Genomic DNA, 17,975 nt, shown 5'->3' with positions numbered 1-17,975 from the left:
CAAATTCGCAGAATTTTAAATGACCCTTCTATTTAATTCATAATGGTTATATTTTCACTTATGAATTAAATTATTTTGAAACCAGGGAATACAATAGCTTAGAAGGAGTTTTGTGTTTATTTCTAAAGTACTTTGAAAGCATTGTAGCTTGCTTCTCAGATAATAGTATTATTCCATATGCCAGACACAGTAACAACAAAGTCTCCAATAGAGACTTACTGGGCCCACTCGAGCAATAGTTACAACAATCCTCATATATAGTTACTTAAAAAATAAACATTTTATATAATGTATTTTGGAAAAAGTTTTTTGAAATTAATATTCTTTAAGTATTGGGAGGGGTCCAAAGAGATAATACAGGAATAAAGTACTTCTTTATTGCATACAACCAATATTGGTTTGATCCCTGGCACCCCATATGGTCCCCTTAGCACTGCCAGGAATAATCCCTGAGCACAGGATTAAGCTCTGAGCACGGCCTGGTGTAGCAAATAGATAATAATAGCAATCACTGTCACTGTCCCTGTCCTCCCGTTGTTCATTGATTTGCTCAAGGGGCCCAGTAACGTCTCCATTGGAAACTTTGTTGTTACTGTGTTTGGCATATCGAATACGTCACGGGGAGCTTGCCAGGTTCTGCCGTGCGGGCAAGATACTCTTGGTAGCTTGCTGGGCTCTCAAAGAGAGGGGCAGAGGAATCGAACTCGGGTCGGCCATGTTGGCTGCGTGCAAGGCAAACGCCCTACCACTGTGCTATTGCTCCAGCCCCAATAATAGCAATAATAATAATATTGTGGGAACCATGTTAAACAAGCAATTTTTAAATTTTTTTAATATTTTTATTAGTGAAACACCATGAGGTACAGTTGTAGACTTACAAATTTTTGTGCTTGGGTTTCGATTATGCAATGATCAAATACACATCCCTCCACCAGTGCCCATTTTCCACCACCAGGGATCCCAGTATCCCTCCCACCCCCATCTCCTCCCCCATCCCACCCTGCCTCTGTGGCAGGGCATTCCCTTTAAACCAGAAATCTTTTATGTAGCATTTTATAAGAATGTACCCATTGGAACATATATGTTAACTTTGTTTCCATTTAAAAATATATAGGCTGAGTGAACTAGGTGGAACAATATTGCATATTAAAAGTAGCCCTCAAGGACAGTGGTATAGTACTTGCTTTGCATGTGCAATGCTCACAGTTTGATCCCCAGCATTGCACACTCCCTGAGTTCTGCTCGGGCGACCCAGATGAGCCCAGAGGGCTTTAATACCTTACCCTTAAAAAAGTATCTTCCAGGCCTCAAATAGTGGTGGGGAGTATCTCTTCTCCTCCAAACAGCACTGTCCTCCCGTTGTTCATCGATTTGCTCGAGCGGGCCCAGTAACATCTCCATCGTGAGACTTGCTGTTACTGTGTTTGGCATATTGAATACATCATGGATAGCTTGCCAGGCTTTCCCGTGCGGGCGACATATTCTCAGTAGCTTGCCAGGCTCTCCGAGAGGGGCGGAGGAATTGAACCCGGCTCAGCCGGGCCAGCTGCGTGCAAGGCAAATGCCCTACCGCCGTGCTATCACTCCAGCCCAATAGTATCCCTAAAATTAATTTTTACTCCTTTATAATTTTGATTATGAAAAATTTGAATCTACATTAAGATTTGAAGAACAGTATAAATCTACACATATACCTCCTACATACACTTAATCATTAACTTTTCCCCACTATTAGCACATAATACCTTTCTGTTTGTAATAGATGTATGCATATATATTATTTAATGTGTATGTATATAATATATTTATTCTTTGAATCATTTTAAGATAAAGTTGCTTACATCATAGCACTTCATGTCTAACCAGTAAAGAAGTTCTCAACATATAATGAAAGCATAGTAATACCTAAAAGAACAATAGGTTTTTTAGTATCATTTAATATTTAGCCACAGGTAAAATTTCTCCAGTTATCCTTTTTTGAAACAATATTCAAATAAAGTTTGCTTATTATGTCTTTACTTTCACTTTTTTCTTGGTGCCAGGGATTGAACCTAGAATGTCACACGTAAGAGTTATGGGGCTTTTATCGTTGAGCCTCATTCTTAGCTCCTGTTGTAACTTTTAAAAAAATTCTTTTTTGAAAGGGGAAATTTCTTTGGGAAAAGTTCAGGATAGTTACTTTGGAAGCCACATGTTTTGTTGGTTTTCTACTTATTTCCTTGTGATGTCATTTATCTTGTTCTTCTGTCCTGAGAATGCCTTCTAGGCCAGAAGTTATGTCTGGAAGCTTGATTAGATTAAAGTTTGACTATTTTTGGTATAAACTTACTAGGTATTTTTATTACATTTTATTTATTATATCAGGAGACATGGAAGCATTTCAAAGTGGTCTGTGATAATGTGCTTCTGGGGGAACAATGTGTTAACTTTTCAGTGTTAGCAATAAAAATTTGATCCATGTGTTCGCATTCTTGTGGAGAGTCAGTTTGGAACTTAACACAGATACCAGGTATACCCTTTGACAGAGAAGGTGCATGTGTGACTACTTAGTTCTGGAGTGTTGTATATAAGTGTGCTTTGTACGGTCGGAAGGGAATGGCTTGGAAATGTGATATAGTTGATCATAAAGATAGGAGAACAGTAGATGGTTAGCTTACTTATGTTCTGATTAGTTGTTTGGTTGAGCAGCTAGTGGATTGTGTAATTAATAAAGAATGTAATAGGTTAGGAAAGATCACTCCAAAGATGGAGAACATCCTTTGCATGTGGGAGTCCTGGGTTTAGTCTCAAGCACCACAGCACCTCTGGACCACAGCAAGGGCCACTGAATAATAATAATAGCTCATGAGCACTGCTGAGTGTGGCTCTAAAACAAATTAAAATTTTAAAAGTATGAACATAATAAAGTGTCTCACCAGCTATCAATCTTCAAGTGAATACTATTTTACTAGTTGAAATGTCAGTTCTGTTGAAAATCAATGGGTTGTGTTGAATGACCCAATTTCTAAGAATATACTTTCAGGTAAATAATCAGGTATCTCACAAACAACTTCTGCTGTAAAAGAATAACCATTCCTCAATACAGACACGAAGGGAGAGAGAAACATACAACTTAGACCTCTTAAAAGCAAAATAATTCCAAAAGGATTTTTGCAAATCTGGACGCTCAGGGCCTCTGTCACTTCCACTGTATAAGATTTCAATGGAAGGCCCACAGTTATATGAAGCAGAACATTAGAGCAGGCCTCCGTGGTTTGAAAATTTCCATAGCTGTGAGTTACATGCTAAGATATCCACAACAGCCCAAATCTGGAAACAACCCATGTGTCCAAAAACAGATGACTAGTTAAAGAAACTTTTGTATATATACATGGTGGGGTATGACCCAGCTATAAGAAAAGAAGAAATTGGGAACCTTGCTGTAATATGGATGGGACTGAGGGGAGTCATGCTGAGTGGAGTTAACAAGGAGAGGTGCTGGTACAGAGTCATCTCTTTCATGTGTAGGGTATAAAGAAGCATAGTAAGGGAATAGGATGAGAACGCTATTTGGGTCTCCCAAAGAGGAATCGAAAGAGCTATGCTTGGAGTATCATGTTTCACTCAAATGAGAGAAAGAATCTGGCTTTCCGACCTCCGTCGACCGTCAAGAATCAGAGATGCTGTCTTGTTTGTCAAGGCGTCAAAAATCAGATGGGCTGGACACGTAATGAGATTTAGAGACAACACTGGACTAGAGACATTACCGACTGGATTTCACGGCACGTCAAAAGATCACATGCCCACCCACCTATGAGATGGTCAGACTTCTTCGTCAAGACCCTGAACGATCAGTTTGAGGCTCTTCGTGTTCCTAGACTGAGCAGACACCATTGAGCTACACTAGCACATGAACAGGGACGAATGGTGACGTTAATGGCACCCGCTTGAGTAAATCGATGAGTAACAGGATGTCAAGTGATCTTGATCAAGTGATCAAGTAAGGGAATAACAGATGGTCCAAAGCAATAAAATCTGTGAAGTGGTCTACAGAACAGAGATTTCCATGGTGGGAAGACAGGGGAAAGGGGAAGATGTATCAGAGGGTGAGCCTGAGATAGTGGTGGAGGAAATACACATTCTGGAGGGGGTGGGGGTGTGGCATTGGAACTTTGTGTGCATGAAATCCTATCACTGGCAGTACTGTAAATCCAGGTGACTAGATGGGGGGAAATGACTAGAGTAAGAAGTAGTAGCTGTGTGAGACCTTTGCTGACCGTGGAATTTCTTTTCCTTGGACTCAAAGTTTTCTAATGTCGTACTTGGGAAGAATGAATTGATCTTTACACATTAAGACTCTAATGTGTCCCAGTCCCACTTACTGCAAGGAAAAAGCATGCTGTGATTTCTGTCAAAGAGAAAAGAAGGATTTTTGTGGCCAGAGCTATAATACAGGGGATTAGGTGTTTGTTTTGCAAGTGCCAGACCCCAACTAGATCACTGGCACTGATTATGATACCCCTAGCACAGCCAAAAGTTATCCCTGAACACAGGTAGGTATGGTCCAACACCATAACCCTTCCTTCAGATAAATGGATTAAAAACAATTATGCCCTTGGTCACCAAAATTAGACCTCTGTGCCATCTCTGCAGTATGCAGTATATTACTGACAGGAGTGACAGTCCCACTGACGGTCCCACTGTATGATATTTATTGTACCACAAAATATTCTTTGTGAATGATGCAGTTGATCAGGATGAGATCTGATTACAAAAAGAGGTGAAATAATTCTTCAGGCTCAGCATTCTAGCTGTAGAGCTGGGAAGTAGTTAGGGTTTGGAGGCCACAGATACACGTTGGTAAAATCCCAAACTTTGGGGCCAAATCTGTTGGGAATGGGGAACAATCCTTGAGCCTGATCGCTTAGAATGGGAACATGTAGATGCAGCATTTCCCATGAACTAGCTACACTAGAGTAAGTCAGTTAAAAACAATTGAAACTTCATATTAATTTTGGAAAGGCCTGGCCTGCTGCCCTAGTTCATGGAGGTCTTATAAGGAAGTGATGGTTGAGCAATTTGAAAACATAAAGTATTTTTAATACTATATTTTAGTTGCATTAGGAATAATGATTTACGTTGAGGGAATGAGTCAGACATTACCCAAGCATTGAATTAGGCACTTTCTCTGTCTAAAAAAGAGTATGTAAATTTAGCTTAGCATCACGTAAGTGCTATGGGAATAATTGTAAATAATTGGATTATTAGTAAGGAATCGTGAGTGTGGGCAGAAGTTTCTTTTTTCTTTTCTGTGGTTGGAGTATTGGACAAAAAGCAGCATAATTTTGGCAATATAAGTGAAAAACAGGACAAAAAAGCATATACTGCCAAATCAGAATGACATTTGAAAACCACATTAATGCAGCATTAACCTTCCAAGAGATTTTTAGATCCAATTCTATTTCATTCAGATTATGTCTCTTCTTCTGCAATTAACATTTTTTATTGAAAATATGGCTCTACAAATACATTTATATCCACTTACTAATCTGTACTGTCAAGGGAACTAGATATTTTCTTTGCCCACATTGCTAAGTTTGGAAATGTGTCAAGACTATAGATTCTGTTATACAGACTCAATCTGTTTGCCAAATATTTAATGTGACCTGATTGACTCTAGAGATGCCAAATGAATACTGTCAGAATTAACAAATGTCATCCTATTTCATGTGTTTCACACTGAAATGAGGACAGGAAGTTGTTGACCCTGGAAAAGTCTTTAGGATTATTTTCTTTTCATGAAGACCTTTCAGTGAGGTATTCATGTCTAAAATCATGAACCAGTGTTAGACAGGACTGACTCAGATTTTTCTAGCATTTTGAATGGTCTTGATTTTGCTAGTGTTACTTGCATCATATTTGTACCTACCTTAAGTCTTTGCAGTCTTTGTAATCTGATAATTTCATAGTGTTTCTTGACAAATTGAGGAGGAAAACTAAATGTGAGGAGTGCTGAGAAGGGATTGTAATAAGATTAATGTTTCATTATGTTTTCTGAAGATTGATACTAGCATGCTAATGTGAATATGTTTTTGACTGAAGTATTGGCATTTTCTCATTAAACAAAGGGGTGAAAAATTAAGAAATAAACCTACATTTTCTTCTTTGGTACCTAAAATTGGAGGCTTAATTTTTGAAAAATAAAGAATGTTGCTGTGATTTTTCTAGTGTCCTATGTGAAATATGGATAATCATAGAGATCTTGATGGCTCTTTAATGACTAAGATTTTATTATCCTAAAAAAAGCTTGTCAGTAATTTACACTTAATTTTCATTGTAATGAATATACTGTATGTTAAAAGGTAGATATTAAGAAAAATATGGAATAAATTATAACAATGCATCAATTTGAAATTGTATTTTGGAATAGTATATAATTACATGGGAAAATGCATTTGGTAGTGTTAAGTGAAACAGAAGAAATCCAAAATTGTGTGTTTTATATTTCCTATTCTGTGCAAAAAGATACAATACATAAATAAATTGAAGTAAGTTGATAATACAAATATTTTATCAAGAGATTATTTATATATAATTACATGTGTTTTTATTTTCTTATATTTATGGTACTGCTTTTTTCTATTTGAAGTAATTGTTTTTCAGGCAGAAAAAATACGTGATAAATATTAAAATTTTTATCAAGGGTTACCAAGGGTTTATTTCTATGTAGTTACATGTGTTTTTTGTTTTCTTATGTCTATGGTACTGTCACTGTCACTGTCCTCCCGTTATTCATCGATTTGCTCGAGCGGGCCCAGTAACGTCCCCATTGGAGACTTTGTTGTTACTGTGTTTGGCATATCGAATACGTCACGGGTAGCTTGCCAGGCTCTGCCGGGCGGGCGAGATACTCTCGGTAGTTTGCTGGGCTCTCTGAGAGGGTGGAGGAATCGAACTTGGGTTGGCCATGTTGGCTGCGTGCAAGGCAAACGCCCTGCTGCTGTGCTATCGCTCCAGCCTTTTTCTAATTGAAGTATTTGTTCTTCAAGCAGAAAAGTGCATGATAAATATTAAAATAGAGAATAACTACTATATATTAAGGTAAAGGTAAAGGCCCTCCCGTTGATCGTTGATTTGCTCGAGCGGGCCCAGTAACGTCTCCATTGGAGACTTTGTTGTTACTGTGTCTGGCATATCGAATACTCTCGGTAGCTTGCCGGGCTCTCCGAGAGGGGCGGAGGAATCGAACTCGGGTCGGCCATGTTGGCCGCGTGTAAGGCGAACGCCCTACCCGCTGTGCTATCGCTCCAGCGGCTAGTCCGAAAGTAGTGAGTGGTCGCAAGGTCAACTATATATTAAGGAGAAAGAATTGACCTAAAGAAGAATGACTCTGGAAACCCTATTTTCCCCCAGCTGCTGTGTTTAAGAATGATTTTGTGCTAACCATCACTAATTGACACTTTTTTCCCTCTATTAATAGAATGAAATTAGGGCAGATGTTTTAGTCAATCGTTCAAGCATTTAATTTTGTCTGTGTGTTTTTTTTAAAATTCAGTGTCCATAGAATCACAGTGAGATACACAGTTACAAATTTGTTCATGATTGGGTTTCAGTCATATAGTGTTACAGCATTCATCCAGTCACCAGTCTACATTTCCCAACACCAATGTCCCCAGTTTCCCTCCCACCCCAAATCCCCTGTCTGCCTCCATGGCAGGCTCCTCTCTCTCTCTCTCTCTCTCTCTGTCTCTTCATCTCTGTCTGTCTGTCTCTCTCTTTCTCAGCAGATTTTGACATACTTGAACAGTATCAAAATATACTTAGAATTTGACTAAAAAACAACTAGTAGGGTAAAAACATGCATGAACAAGGTAAAAAGAAATAATAAAGTGTCATGAGACAGGACTGGAGAGGTGGGCTGCATCAGAGACTGTGGTGATTTGGGGTGGATAGAAGCCTCAGGTTAAGATAGGAAAAATAACTCTGGAAAGATCATTCTGATGGCATTTATGTACCACCTGCATAATGTTTGATCTGCTTATATAACATTGGTACTAGTATATATTTGCTTAATCCTTTTTTTAAAAACGGAATTTAAAGTTTTGAATTAGTTACTTTATTTACTATAGTTAATTACAATATGGTTTACCACAGAGGTAGGGCATTTGCCTTGCACGCGGCCAGCCGGCCGACCTGGGTTTGATTCCTCTGCCCCTCTCGGAGAGCCGAGAGTATCTCACCCACATGGCAAAGTCTGGCAAGCTACCCATGACGTATTCGATATGCCAAACACAGTAACAAGTCTCACAATGGAGACATTACTGGGCCTGCTCGAGCAAATTGATGAACAACGGAGGACAGTGCTACAGTGCTAAGCAAAAGTAATACACCCCACTACCACCAAAGTGCCTGTGACCTTCTATCACTGTTCTTATGTCATCTCTGTTTTGGTCTTCTTCCCACCTCCCCCAACTATTAGGTATTAGTTTTTTATTAAAACTTTATTCTCCCATCATAAGCAAACAAATTTGGGAAATCATTAATCTAGTATGTTTGTACTATTTTATGACACAGATTGAAATTATACAGCTCTTAAAGCCATCTAAAATCTCTGTTCGTTCCACCAGTGATACCTGTAACATACTTTAAACACTTATGGGAGGGAGAGGCAGAGACAGAAACTAGAGGTTTGGAATGTTTTTAAGTGCTGCCATAACTTGACCCTAATCCCTTTCGTGTACTTGACTGGGTGATATTTATTTTTATTTACCTTCGAGAACTCACCTTCCAGAATGGCACTAAGGTAGGAGGGACATTAGGACAAAGTCCTTGATCATATGTGGTTCATTCTCGCATGTTAGAAAGGAGATTGGAGAAGAATATAGAGTGATGGGGAGCAGATGATGTTATAATTGCAAGGGAGAAGTTAGGATGCAAGTACAGCAGAGAGAAGCAAAGAGAGACTGCATAGGAGAGAGGGAAGCCTGTGCGCATGATTAGTCTTTTGCCTAAATGTTGCCACCGTCTAGATTACTCCCCTGTGCTCATATTAACTGCAGTGAAGAATTGTTCATAGTAACTTGCATGTCTCTGTCCCTGTCCCAAGAGCTACTCAGAGAAAGAAAAAATTAAAAGCAAAAAGACATACTGTGGTTTCATTGGCACACCCCATGATTTCCGTAAAACTGTGGAATTCAGTGGTGAAAGGAACTTACTGGGTCATTTAGTCCATCGCTAGACTCACAGGAAACACTTTATCAGCACGCTTCCAAAAATGACATGAGGAAGCATGTAATGTCGGGTGGTAGATAGGAGCCTTGAGTCTTGCCATAGCCCCACTCCCCTTATCTATCAAGGCCACTGTAGAGCAGACGGGGTCTGATGGGCCAGATTTCTCTCACTGGGAGGCTGAGAACAGTCTGGCTTTAGTTCTCTGTGTGCTCAGCACATCCTAATCTTTATTGTTTCTTGGCTGCTGAATTCAGGTGCACGTCTTTCAGAGAGAAAGGGTGAGAGAGACAGAGAGACAGAAACACACACACACACACACACAGAAGCAGAGAGACAAAGACAGAGAGAGAGGATAATCTTATATGCGGTGAAACATCTTTTGCAATGGAAAAATCTCCCCCCCCCACCGCCACTTTTTTACTCCTTTGTTTCCATATTTTTGTTTGTATTGTTTTTATTTATTTGAAATGCAAGTATGGTAACACTCCTTTCATCCATGGAACTATCAGGGAAAAGATGTCAGCAGTTGTCTCCCTGCAAGTTCTTGCTTTCTTCTGCCTCTTTCCATTTCAATAGATTGTAAGCCTCCTGAGAGTAGGATTTAGAGTTTTAATCAACAAAGTGTCTACTTAGGCATAAGGGCTGGCTCACGAAAAAAACTGTATGATTTTATTGTATTTGTGTAGCACATCATGGTTGTACTTTTCACCTGCTCATCTACACGCCACCACCTTCCGTTTGGACAGGAATGGCTGTTTTGATGCTTGCTTTGGAGATGAGGAAGATGGGGTTTAGCGGCGTCACGGTCTACCCCAGGCTTTCCTTGGAACCTGTGATGGGTGGTTCTAGCCCTGAAGACCACCTCCCAATTTGGAGTAGCCCCCTGGGCTACAATCATTCCTCTGCTTCATGGCATTCTTGTTCTTTGTTTTCAGATTACAGGACGGGCCCTTGTTTTACTATTGTCAGCAACCAGATGTGCCAGGGGCAGCTCAGTGGGATTGTCTGCACAAAAACGCTCTGCTGTGCCACCGTGGGCCGCGCCTGGGGCCACCCCTGCGAGATGTGCCCTGCCCAGCCGCACCCCTGTCGCCGTGGCTTCATCCCGAACATCCGCACAGGAGCCTGTCAAGGTAAGCCCTCGGCCTGTGGAGCTGTTCACGCCTTCATCTTCTGTGCGCTGGAGAGGCCATCTCCAGTGAAGCTGGGGAGAATGGAAAGCAGCGTCGGAGCCATAACGTCACGATTTCGCTGACGGCATTCCTCTCCGACTCCAGCCTCGGAGTGTGGCTCAGAGAAAGCAGCTGGTCTCCCTGGAGTTTTCCTTGCCAGCAGTTCCCCTCTCCAACCCTAGAGGTGTTTCCATGGGACCCTGAGATTCTGTTGACAGCAATGCAGTGCATCACTGCAGTGCCGTGTAGAAACACAAAGCCAAACTGGTGAACAAGGTACTTTTTTTCCTTAATTCTATTTTTCCCTTTTTTTTGAAATGGATGGAGTGCCTTTGTCTCACAGGTTGTACTTAGTTGACCTGAAGAAAATTGTTCCTTTCTCCATTTTACATGCTACATTATGCTTTAAAATTTTTTTTACAAGTCAGAAATAAATTAGGATTTGTTTCACAGTTTTAAATATCCCCAGATGTCGCCTGCTTGCTTCTTCTCCTGCCTCCCATAGAAACACTTACTCTGTTTTTGGCTTTTATTCCTGTTCTTCCAGCTGTACAAATTCTTTTATTGTCTGGATGTCTGGCAGGAAACAGGAGGAAGTGAACAGAGGCTGCTCCACACTAAACTGATGGGATTGAAAGCTCCCAGACTGTATTTGTTTCCTTTAGACATCTTCAGTGCTTTTTTTTTTTAAGCGAGCTGCAACATTTTCAGAAAAAAATTCAGGGTATGCTTTTGCAAGGCAAATACATACTAATTTGACTTTGTTCTATATATTAATTCTAAGACTAGGAAGCAGTAAAACAGAATTTGAGCTTAGTGAATCACACAGTTCTATGGGTCACCATTAAATTATACTTCAGTAAATTCCATCTCTGATAAATGTTGTTGGTCCTGGCCCCTGGCTTCTCTTTACAACATGAAGATCTTTTATAATGCACTTGAATGAATTCTTTTATCAGAAGCATTAAGAAAATCATTGAAACTAATTACAATCGGATGGAGGGTACAGAATTTGTAAAATGAAGAGTATGTTCAAATCCCCCTTTTATTTGGTGCGTTATTAAGTCTTTCATTCTTAGAAAAATTCCAGTTAGGTCTGGAGAAATTATTGGTCTTGGGTGCTTTGAAGCCAGCTAGCATCCACAAACTCATTGACAGTGAGGGAGAAGCCAGATTTTTGAATGTCCAACTGCATTTCTATGAGTAATTGTCAGAGTCTGAGGTGTTGAGAGAATCTGGGGAAAGAGAATAAAAAGGGAGAGAAGAGCTGCCACTCATTGCTTTGGTCTTCATTTCACACAGTCTGAATTCTCCCAGCATTTTTTTTTGTCTCTTTCTAACCAACGGTACCAGCTCCCACAGGAAAAAAAAATTTTATGAGAAAAAGATTTGAGAATCCACAGAATCAAAATAGTATTTATGTCATCATTCCAAGAATGAAATCCTTCATATTCAGCTCTTTTGTTGTTGTTTCTAAAAGATTCAAGTAGGTGCTGGGTGCTGAGTCTCCTTGCTGGTATTTTCAGTGAAGGGCTACTAATAAATGGGTTCTTCAAGGAGTTTATTCAGTCCCTAGTCTTAGGATGAATGAAGATAAGCCCAGTGGAGAAGTGTCCCAATATGTATTTTTTTCTTAGCCAAAACTTAAGACTTCCATGGCCATATAGTTTTGTTTATATTGCAGTCCCCATTTTTTTTACTATTAGTAAAACATAATGAGGTACAGTTGTAGACTTAAAAACTTTCATGCTTGAGTTTCAGTTATACAGTGATCAAGTACCTAAAAGAAGGGCTAAAGGGGCTACTATAAGACACAAGCACAACAAACCTACAAGCACAACAAACCCTTACAGAAAGATGACACAAAACCCCATAACAATAATCTCTCTCAACGCCAATGGTCCAATTAAGAGACACAGAGTGGCAAAATGGCTTCAGAGATTGAACCCAACATTCCGCTGCCTACAAGAAACAAATCTGAACAGTCAGAACAAACACAGACTCAAAGTCAAAGGATGTAAAACAATTCTGCAAGCAAACAACCCCCTCAAAATAGGGGGGGGGGCCTTACTAATATTGGACAACATAGATTTCAGGTTGAAAAAGATTAGAAGGGACAGTGAAGGCCATTTTTTGTTAATTAAGGCATATGTACAGCAGGAAGAAATCACGCTCCTAAAGGTATACACACCCACTGAGGGATCAGCCAAGTACCTACAACAACTGCTAAGAGACCTTAAGAAGGACATTGTGATCAACACAGTAGTAGTTGGAGACTTCAACACTGCCTTATAATATCTCAATAGATCAAGAAGATTAAAACTCAGCAAGGAAATAATGGTTCTGAAGGAAGAAATAGAAGAGAAAGGGCCAATAGATCTATACAGGACTTTATATCCCCCCAAAAGAGAATACAGATTCTTTTCCAGTGCACATGGAACATTTTCCAGAATAGACCATGTGCTGGGCCATAAAGCATATGTCAGCAGAATCAGGAAGATAGACAATGTATCCATTAACTTTTCAGACCAGGATGCACAGAAGATAGAAGTTAATCATGTACAGATGCAAAAAACCAAATCAAAAACCTGGAAAATAAACAACTCAATGTTGAACAACAAGTGGGTCAGGAAAGAAATCAAGGAAGAAATCAAAAGATACCTGGAAACAAATGAGAATGAAGAATATGAGCTACCAGAACCTGTGGGACACAGCTAAATCCCTGTTAAGGGGAAAACTTATAGCTCTGCAAGCATTTCTCAGGAAGGAAAAAGGGCCCACATAAAAAACTTGACTTCGGGCTGGAGCAATAGCACAGTGGGTAGGGCATTTGTCTTCCACGCGGCCGACCCAGGTTCAATTCCCAGCATCCCATATGGTCCCCTGAGCACCGCCAGGGGTAATTCCTGAGCGTAGAGCCAGGAGTAACCCCTGTGCATTGCCAGGTATGACCCAAAAAGCAAAAAAAAAAAAAAACTTGACTTCACAGCTCAAGATCTTAGAAAAGGACCAACAAAAGGGGCCCAAACCAGGCAGAAAAAAAGAGGCAATAAAACTTAGAACAGAGGTTAATGACATGGAAACCCAAAAAACAATCTGAAAGATCAATGAAACCAAGAGCTGTTTATTCAAGAAAATAAACAAGACTGATAAACCACTAACAAGACTCATAAAGAAAGAGAGAGAGAGAACCCTAGTAAGCCGAATCAGAAATGAAAAGGGGATAGATATCACAACAGAAACCAAAGAAATTCAAAAGATCATCAGACTACTTTGAAAGTCTGTATGCCACAAAACAAGAAAACCTAGAAGAAATACATAAATTCCTGGACTCCTATAATCTCCCAAGGTTGAATCAAGAAAATCTAGAATACCTGAATAGTCCTATTAATATCAAGGAAATTGAAACTGTAATCAAAAGTCTTCCCAAAAACAAAAGCCCAGGTCCAGATGGATTCACTAGTGAATTTTTCCAAACATTTAAAGAGGACCTATTGCCAGTTCTTCTGAAAATTTTCCAGGAAATTGAAGAAATAGAAACTCTCCCAAAAAGTTTCTATGAGGCTCATATCTCCCTAATACCAAAAGGAAACAAAGACACTACAAGAAAAGAAAACTACACGCTGATATCCCTGATAAACACGGATGTGAAGATTCTCAACAAAACACTAGCAAATAGAATTCAACCACTCATCAAAAAGATCATACACCACAACAAAGTGGGATTCATTCCGGGGATGCAAGGATGGTTTAACATTCAGAAATCAATCAACATAATCTATCATATCAAGAAAAAAAGATAAAACCATACAATCATATCAATAGATGCATAGAAAGCATTTGACAAGATCCAGCACCTGTTTATGACGAAAACCCTCGCCAAATTGAGGATAGAGGGGACTTTCCTCAATATAGTCAAAGCCATCTACCACAAGCCTATAGCAAGCATCAACCTCAATGGGGAAAAACTTAGAGCCTTCCCTCTAAGATCGGGAACGAGACAAGGATGCCCACTCTCTCCATTTCTGTTCAATATAATACTGGAAGTACTTGCAATGGCAGTCAGTCAAGAAAAAGATATTAAGGAAGAAATCAAGCTCTCACTATTTGCAAATGATATGATACTATACTTAGAGAATCCTAAAACCTCTACCAAGAAACTCCTAGAAACAATAGACTTGTATAGTAAAGTTGCAGGCTATAAAATCAATACCCAAAAGTCCATGGCTTTCCTATACGCAAATAATGAGAGAGAAGAAAGTGACATGAAAAAAGCAATCTCGTTCATAATCATTCCTCAGCAAATCAAGTACACAAGAATCAGCTAAACTAGTGATGTATAAAGGACCTGTACAAAGAAAACTACAAAACGCAGCCTTCATTTTAAATAACAGTTTTGAGGCCTCCAAAATGGTGGTTGGGGCCATAAGGGCCATTCCCAGTGGTGCCAGTGATTGAACCTGTGTTGGCTGTATGCAGGGCAAGCATTATAACTCCAACCCCATCATTTTTACCCTCTCAAATAGCATTTTAATATACATACTAACATATCAAAAGAATGAAAACTTCTGGTCTAAGACAAAATTGAGATCTTCTCTGAAATAGTTTAGTTATATTTTACATATAGTCATTCTTTTGTGGGCAGGAATACCCCATTTTAAATCTTATTTTATCCCCAAATCAATTTTTAATAACCCGTTTTCCTGCATGCAAGTTCAAGGATACAGATTATTAGATTTTATAATCAGTACTCAAAGTCTTGCTTCACACAGTGGAGAGCCAAACTAAAGAGCCCACAAGGCTTCCAGATTTCTAAAAGAACACTTAGAAGTTAGAGGAAGAGGCATTCATTAGACAGTCTAACCTCTGTGGGACTTTTACCCAAAACCTGACTTTTGAGCTATGTGAATGAATGACAGTGTATCTATGCATTTATCATCTTTCAACTGGAAACATTAACTTTGTTGCTGGAGGTTTAGTATTTGGCCTCTCAAGTAGGACCACCAATTATTAGGTGCTGGGGATAAGCAGTAAACAAATGGACAAAAGGCCATGTTCTAGGGACTGTAGAGATAAAAAAGAAGTCACGGAGCTTGCCTTGCATATCACCAGCCCTGGTTCACTCCCTGATGCTGCAAATGTTTCTCTGAGCACCACCAGGAGTGAACCTTGAGCACAGTTCTTGAGCATCCCCAGGCATAGCCAAAAACCCCATTCCAACTCACCTCACCCAAAAAGAAACACATTTATCTGGAAGCCTTTACTAAAGATAATCTATTTAGAAAAAAATATATGTGTTATTAGTTTAGTTGGTGATTCACCCTTTCGAGACAAATGAGTGAGAAGTACTGTGAGAGACAGGGACCCGATGTTGCTTGTAATTGGACCAGCAGAGGGCCCAGTGCTCTAGTGCCTTGACCAAGGAAGCTAGAGAGAACCTCCAGACTTAGGCAGCTGTGCAGAGAAAGAGTCCTGACAAAGGGACCAACACAATAGGAAGATGCTTCCTTATTATCTTTGAAAAGGCAAAGATGCCAGGAGATATGGCTAGAATAAGAGAGGTAAGTAGTTAGGAAGTGAGGTGAGAGGAGAAGATGGACAAGGAGAATATTCTGGGACTCAGGCATGCACTTGAGTTTTCTGCTGAGGAAAGCAGTTGACCCTGTGGTTGCTCTGTCAGCAAGAAAAGAGCTCTCACCTCACAGTCTGATTTCCAGGATTCTTGATTTTCAACGCTCAAGACCATTTCATAGAATGTAAGGTGAACTTTTTCTATTTCATCATGTAAATTACACTTGTTAAATGGTACAGTCATAAATCTTGTTTAATTTAGTTCTATTCCACCTGAATCATTGAATACAATAAAGAAGTGTCATTATAGAAATGTGTCGTATCCTGATTCTAAGGATATCTTGAATAATTAGTTTTTAACAGTCTATAATAAAAATGCACAAAGTTAGTATAAATATTCACTTTATATGAGTGAAGATGGAAGGTGAGAAAATAATGCATTCCTACGCCTTGATGTAGTATATTGTTAAATGTTAATTTATTTTATGTATGTAGTTGTGAGAAATAGTTTTTCTCTCATATTCTGAATACTGTTATGGGCAACTAGTTCATTGATAAAAATAAGAAAATAATGTATGATTGTGTACAAAGTAGCATAGCATTCTTCTGTAAACATTTTTATATGGCTCTTTCTCTCTCTTTCTTCTAAAATTTGACAGATGTGGATGAATGCCAGGCCATCCCTGGGCTCTGTCAAGGAGGAAATTGCATCAATACTGTTGGGTCTTTTGAGTGCAAATGCCCAGCTGGACACAAATTTAATGAAGTGTCACAAAAATGTGAAGGTAAGAAATATCTTGCTTTGCAGTTAAGGGGCAGAGTAATGGGCAAAACCCAAGTCAGTGACAAGCAGTTTTGCAATTTTTTTTCTAAATCCTTTTGTCTCTGTCATTCCTGTGAATATGTAAATACAATATTCTTACCAGGAATTATGTGTTCTTTTTTATTTAACCAGAAAATCCCTGCAGCTTGTTCCACTTTCATAGACCCAAAATAAGAGGTCCATCTGAATTAAATTAAATATTAAAACATGAAATAGTTTTGAACCAATATTTGTGTTAAAACGTTCAAGACACACATGTTTCTGCATAGTTCTAGAACATGAATTTAAATCTGACCATTACATAGCATTCACAATGACATTATCTTCTGATGTTTTCCTACTTAAAATTTTGGAGAAATGTATTAGCTAATATTTATGCTCTTAGAATAAGTTTAGGATATTTTATTATGCCTATCATATGTAAATAATTTCATTTTAATAAAAAATAATTCAAGAGAAATACATATGTTCATACTTATTTTAGTTTGGGGATTTGATTTCTTAAAATTGGGTTTATTGTATAGATTTTGTGTATAGAGAATGTGTTCTTATTTGCCATTTAGATGCGTAATCTTCAAGTGTAATAAATATTTTATTGTCTAAGGGGGACCTATCTAGGAAATAGTAGGCAAGTTTGAACTTCCTTTTTAAAAGTCAGTGGGTGCAGGTACCTTATATTTATTTTTAAAAAGTCTGACAATTATGTAATGTCATGTTCAAGGCTACTTTTTTTTACCAACCCAGGAGAAAAAGCTTTTTCTTCTCTGCTCTATAAAGGTAAAGGTAAAGGTAAAGGTAAAGGCCCTCCTGTTGATCGTCAATTTGCTCGAGTGGGCCCAGTAACGTCTCCATTGGAGACTTTGTTGTTACTGTGTCTGGCATATCGAATACTCTCGGTAGCTTGCCGGGCTCTCCGAGGGGAGCGGAGGAATCGAACTCGGGTAGGCCATGTTGGCCGCTTGTAAGGTGAACGCCCTACCCGCTGTGCTATCACTCCAGCAATAATAGGGTTCATTTCAATGTGTGCACTTTTGTGGGGACCCGTTGCTTTTGTACTTTATACTCTTAAATCCTAACAAGAAATTGTTGATTCTTGGTCATTTTCTTGGACCACTAGAATTCTTTCTTTTTTAAATTTTTTTTTTTTAATATTGGACCATGTCTGGCAACGCCCAGGGGTTACTCCTGGATCTGCTCTC

At 39.1% G+C, this 17,975-nt stretch overlaps 1 protein-coding gene across 1 annotated transcript in view; it reads left to right on the top strand.

Annotated features, from left to right (window-relative positions):
- FBN1 (fibrillin 1) overlaps positions 1-17,975 on the top strand; it is a 255,857-nt gene that overhangs the window by 116,394 nt on the left and 121,488 nt on the right. Inside the window, exons 6-7 of the mRNA XM_056135363.1 lie at positions 10,146-10,343; positions 16,613-16,738. Of these exons, the coding sequence (XP_055991338.1) occupies positions 10,146-10,343; positions 16,613-16,738 (324 nt within the window). The remainder of the gene's footprint in view (positions 1-10,145; positions 10,344-16,612; positions 16,739-17,975) is intronic.

The sequence above is a fragment of the Sorex fumeus genome, unplaced genomic scaffold (genome assembly GCF_029834395.1).
Source record: "Sorex fumeus unplaced genomic scaffold, SorFum_2.1 ptg000111l, whole genome shotgun sequence".
Lineage (NCBI taxonomy): Eukaryota > Metazoa > Chordata > Mammalia > Eulipotyphla > Soricidae > Sorex > Sorex fumeus.
The sequence above is the reverse complement of the archived record's forward strand: the minus strand, read 5'-3'. Positions and strand labels throughout refer to the sequence as shown.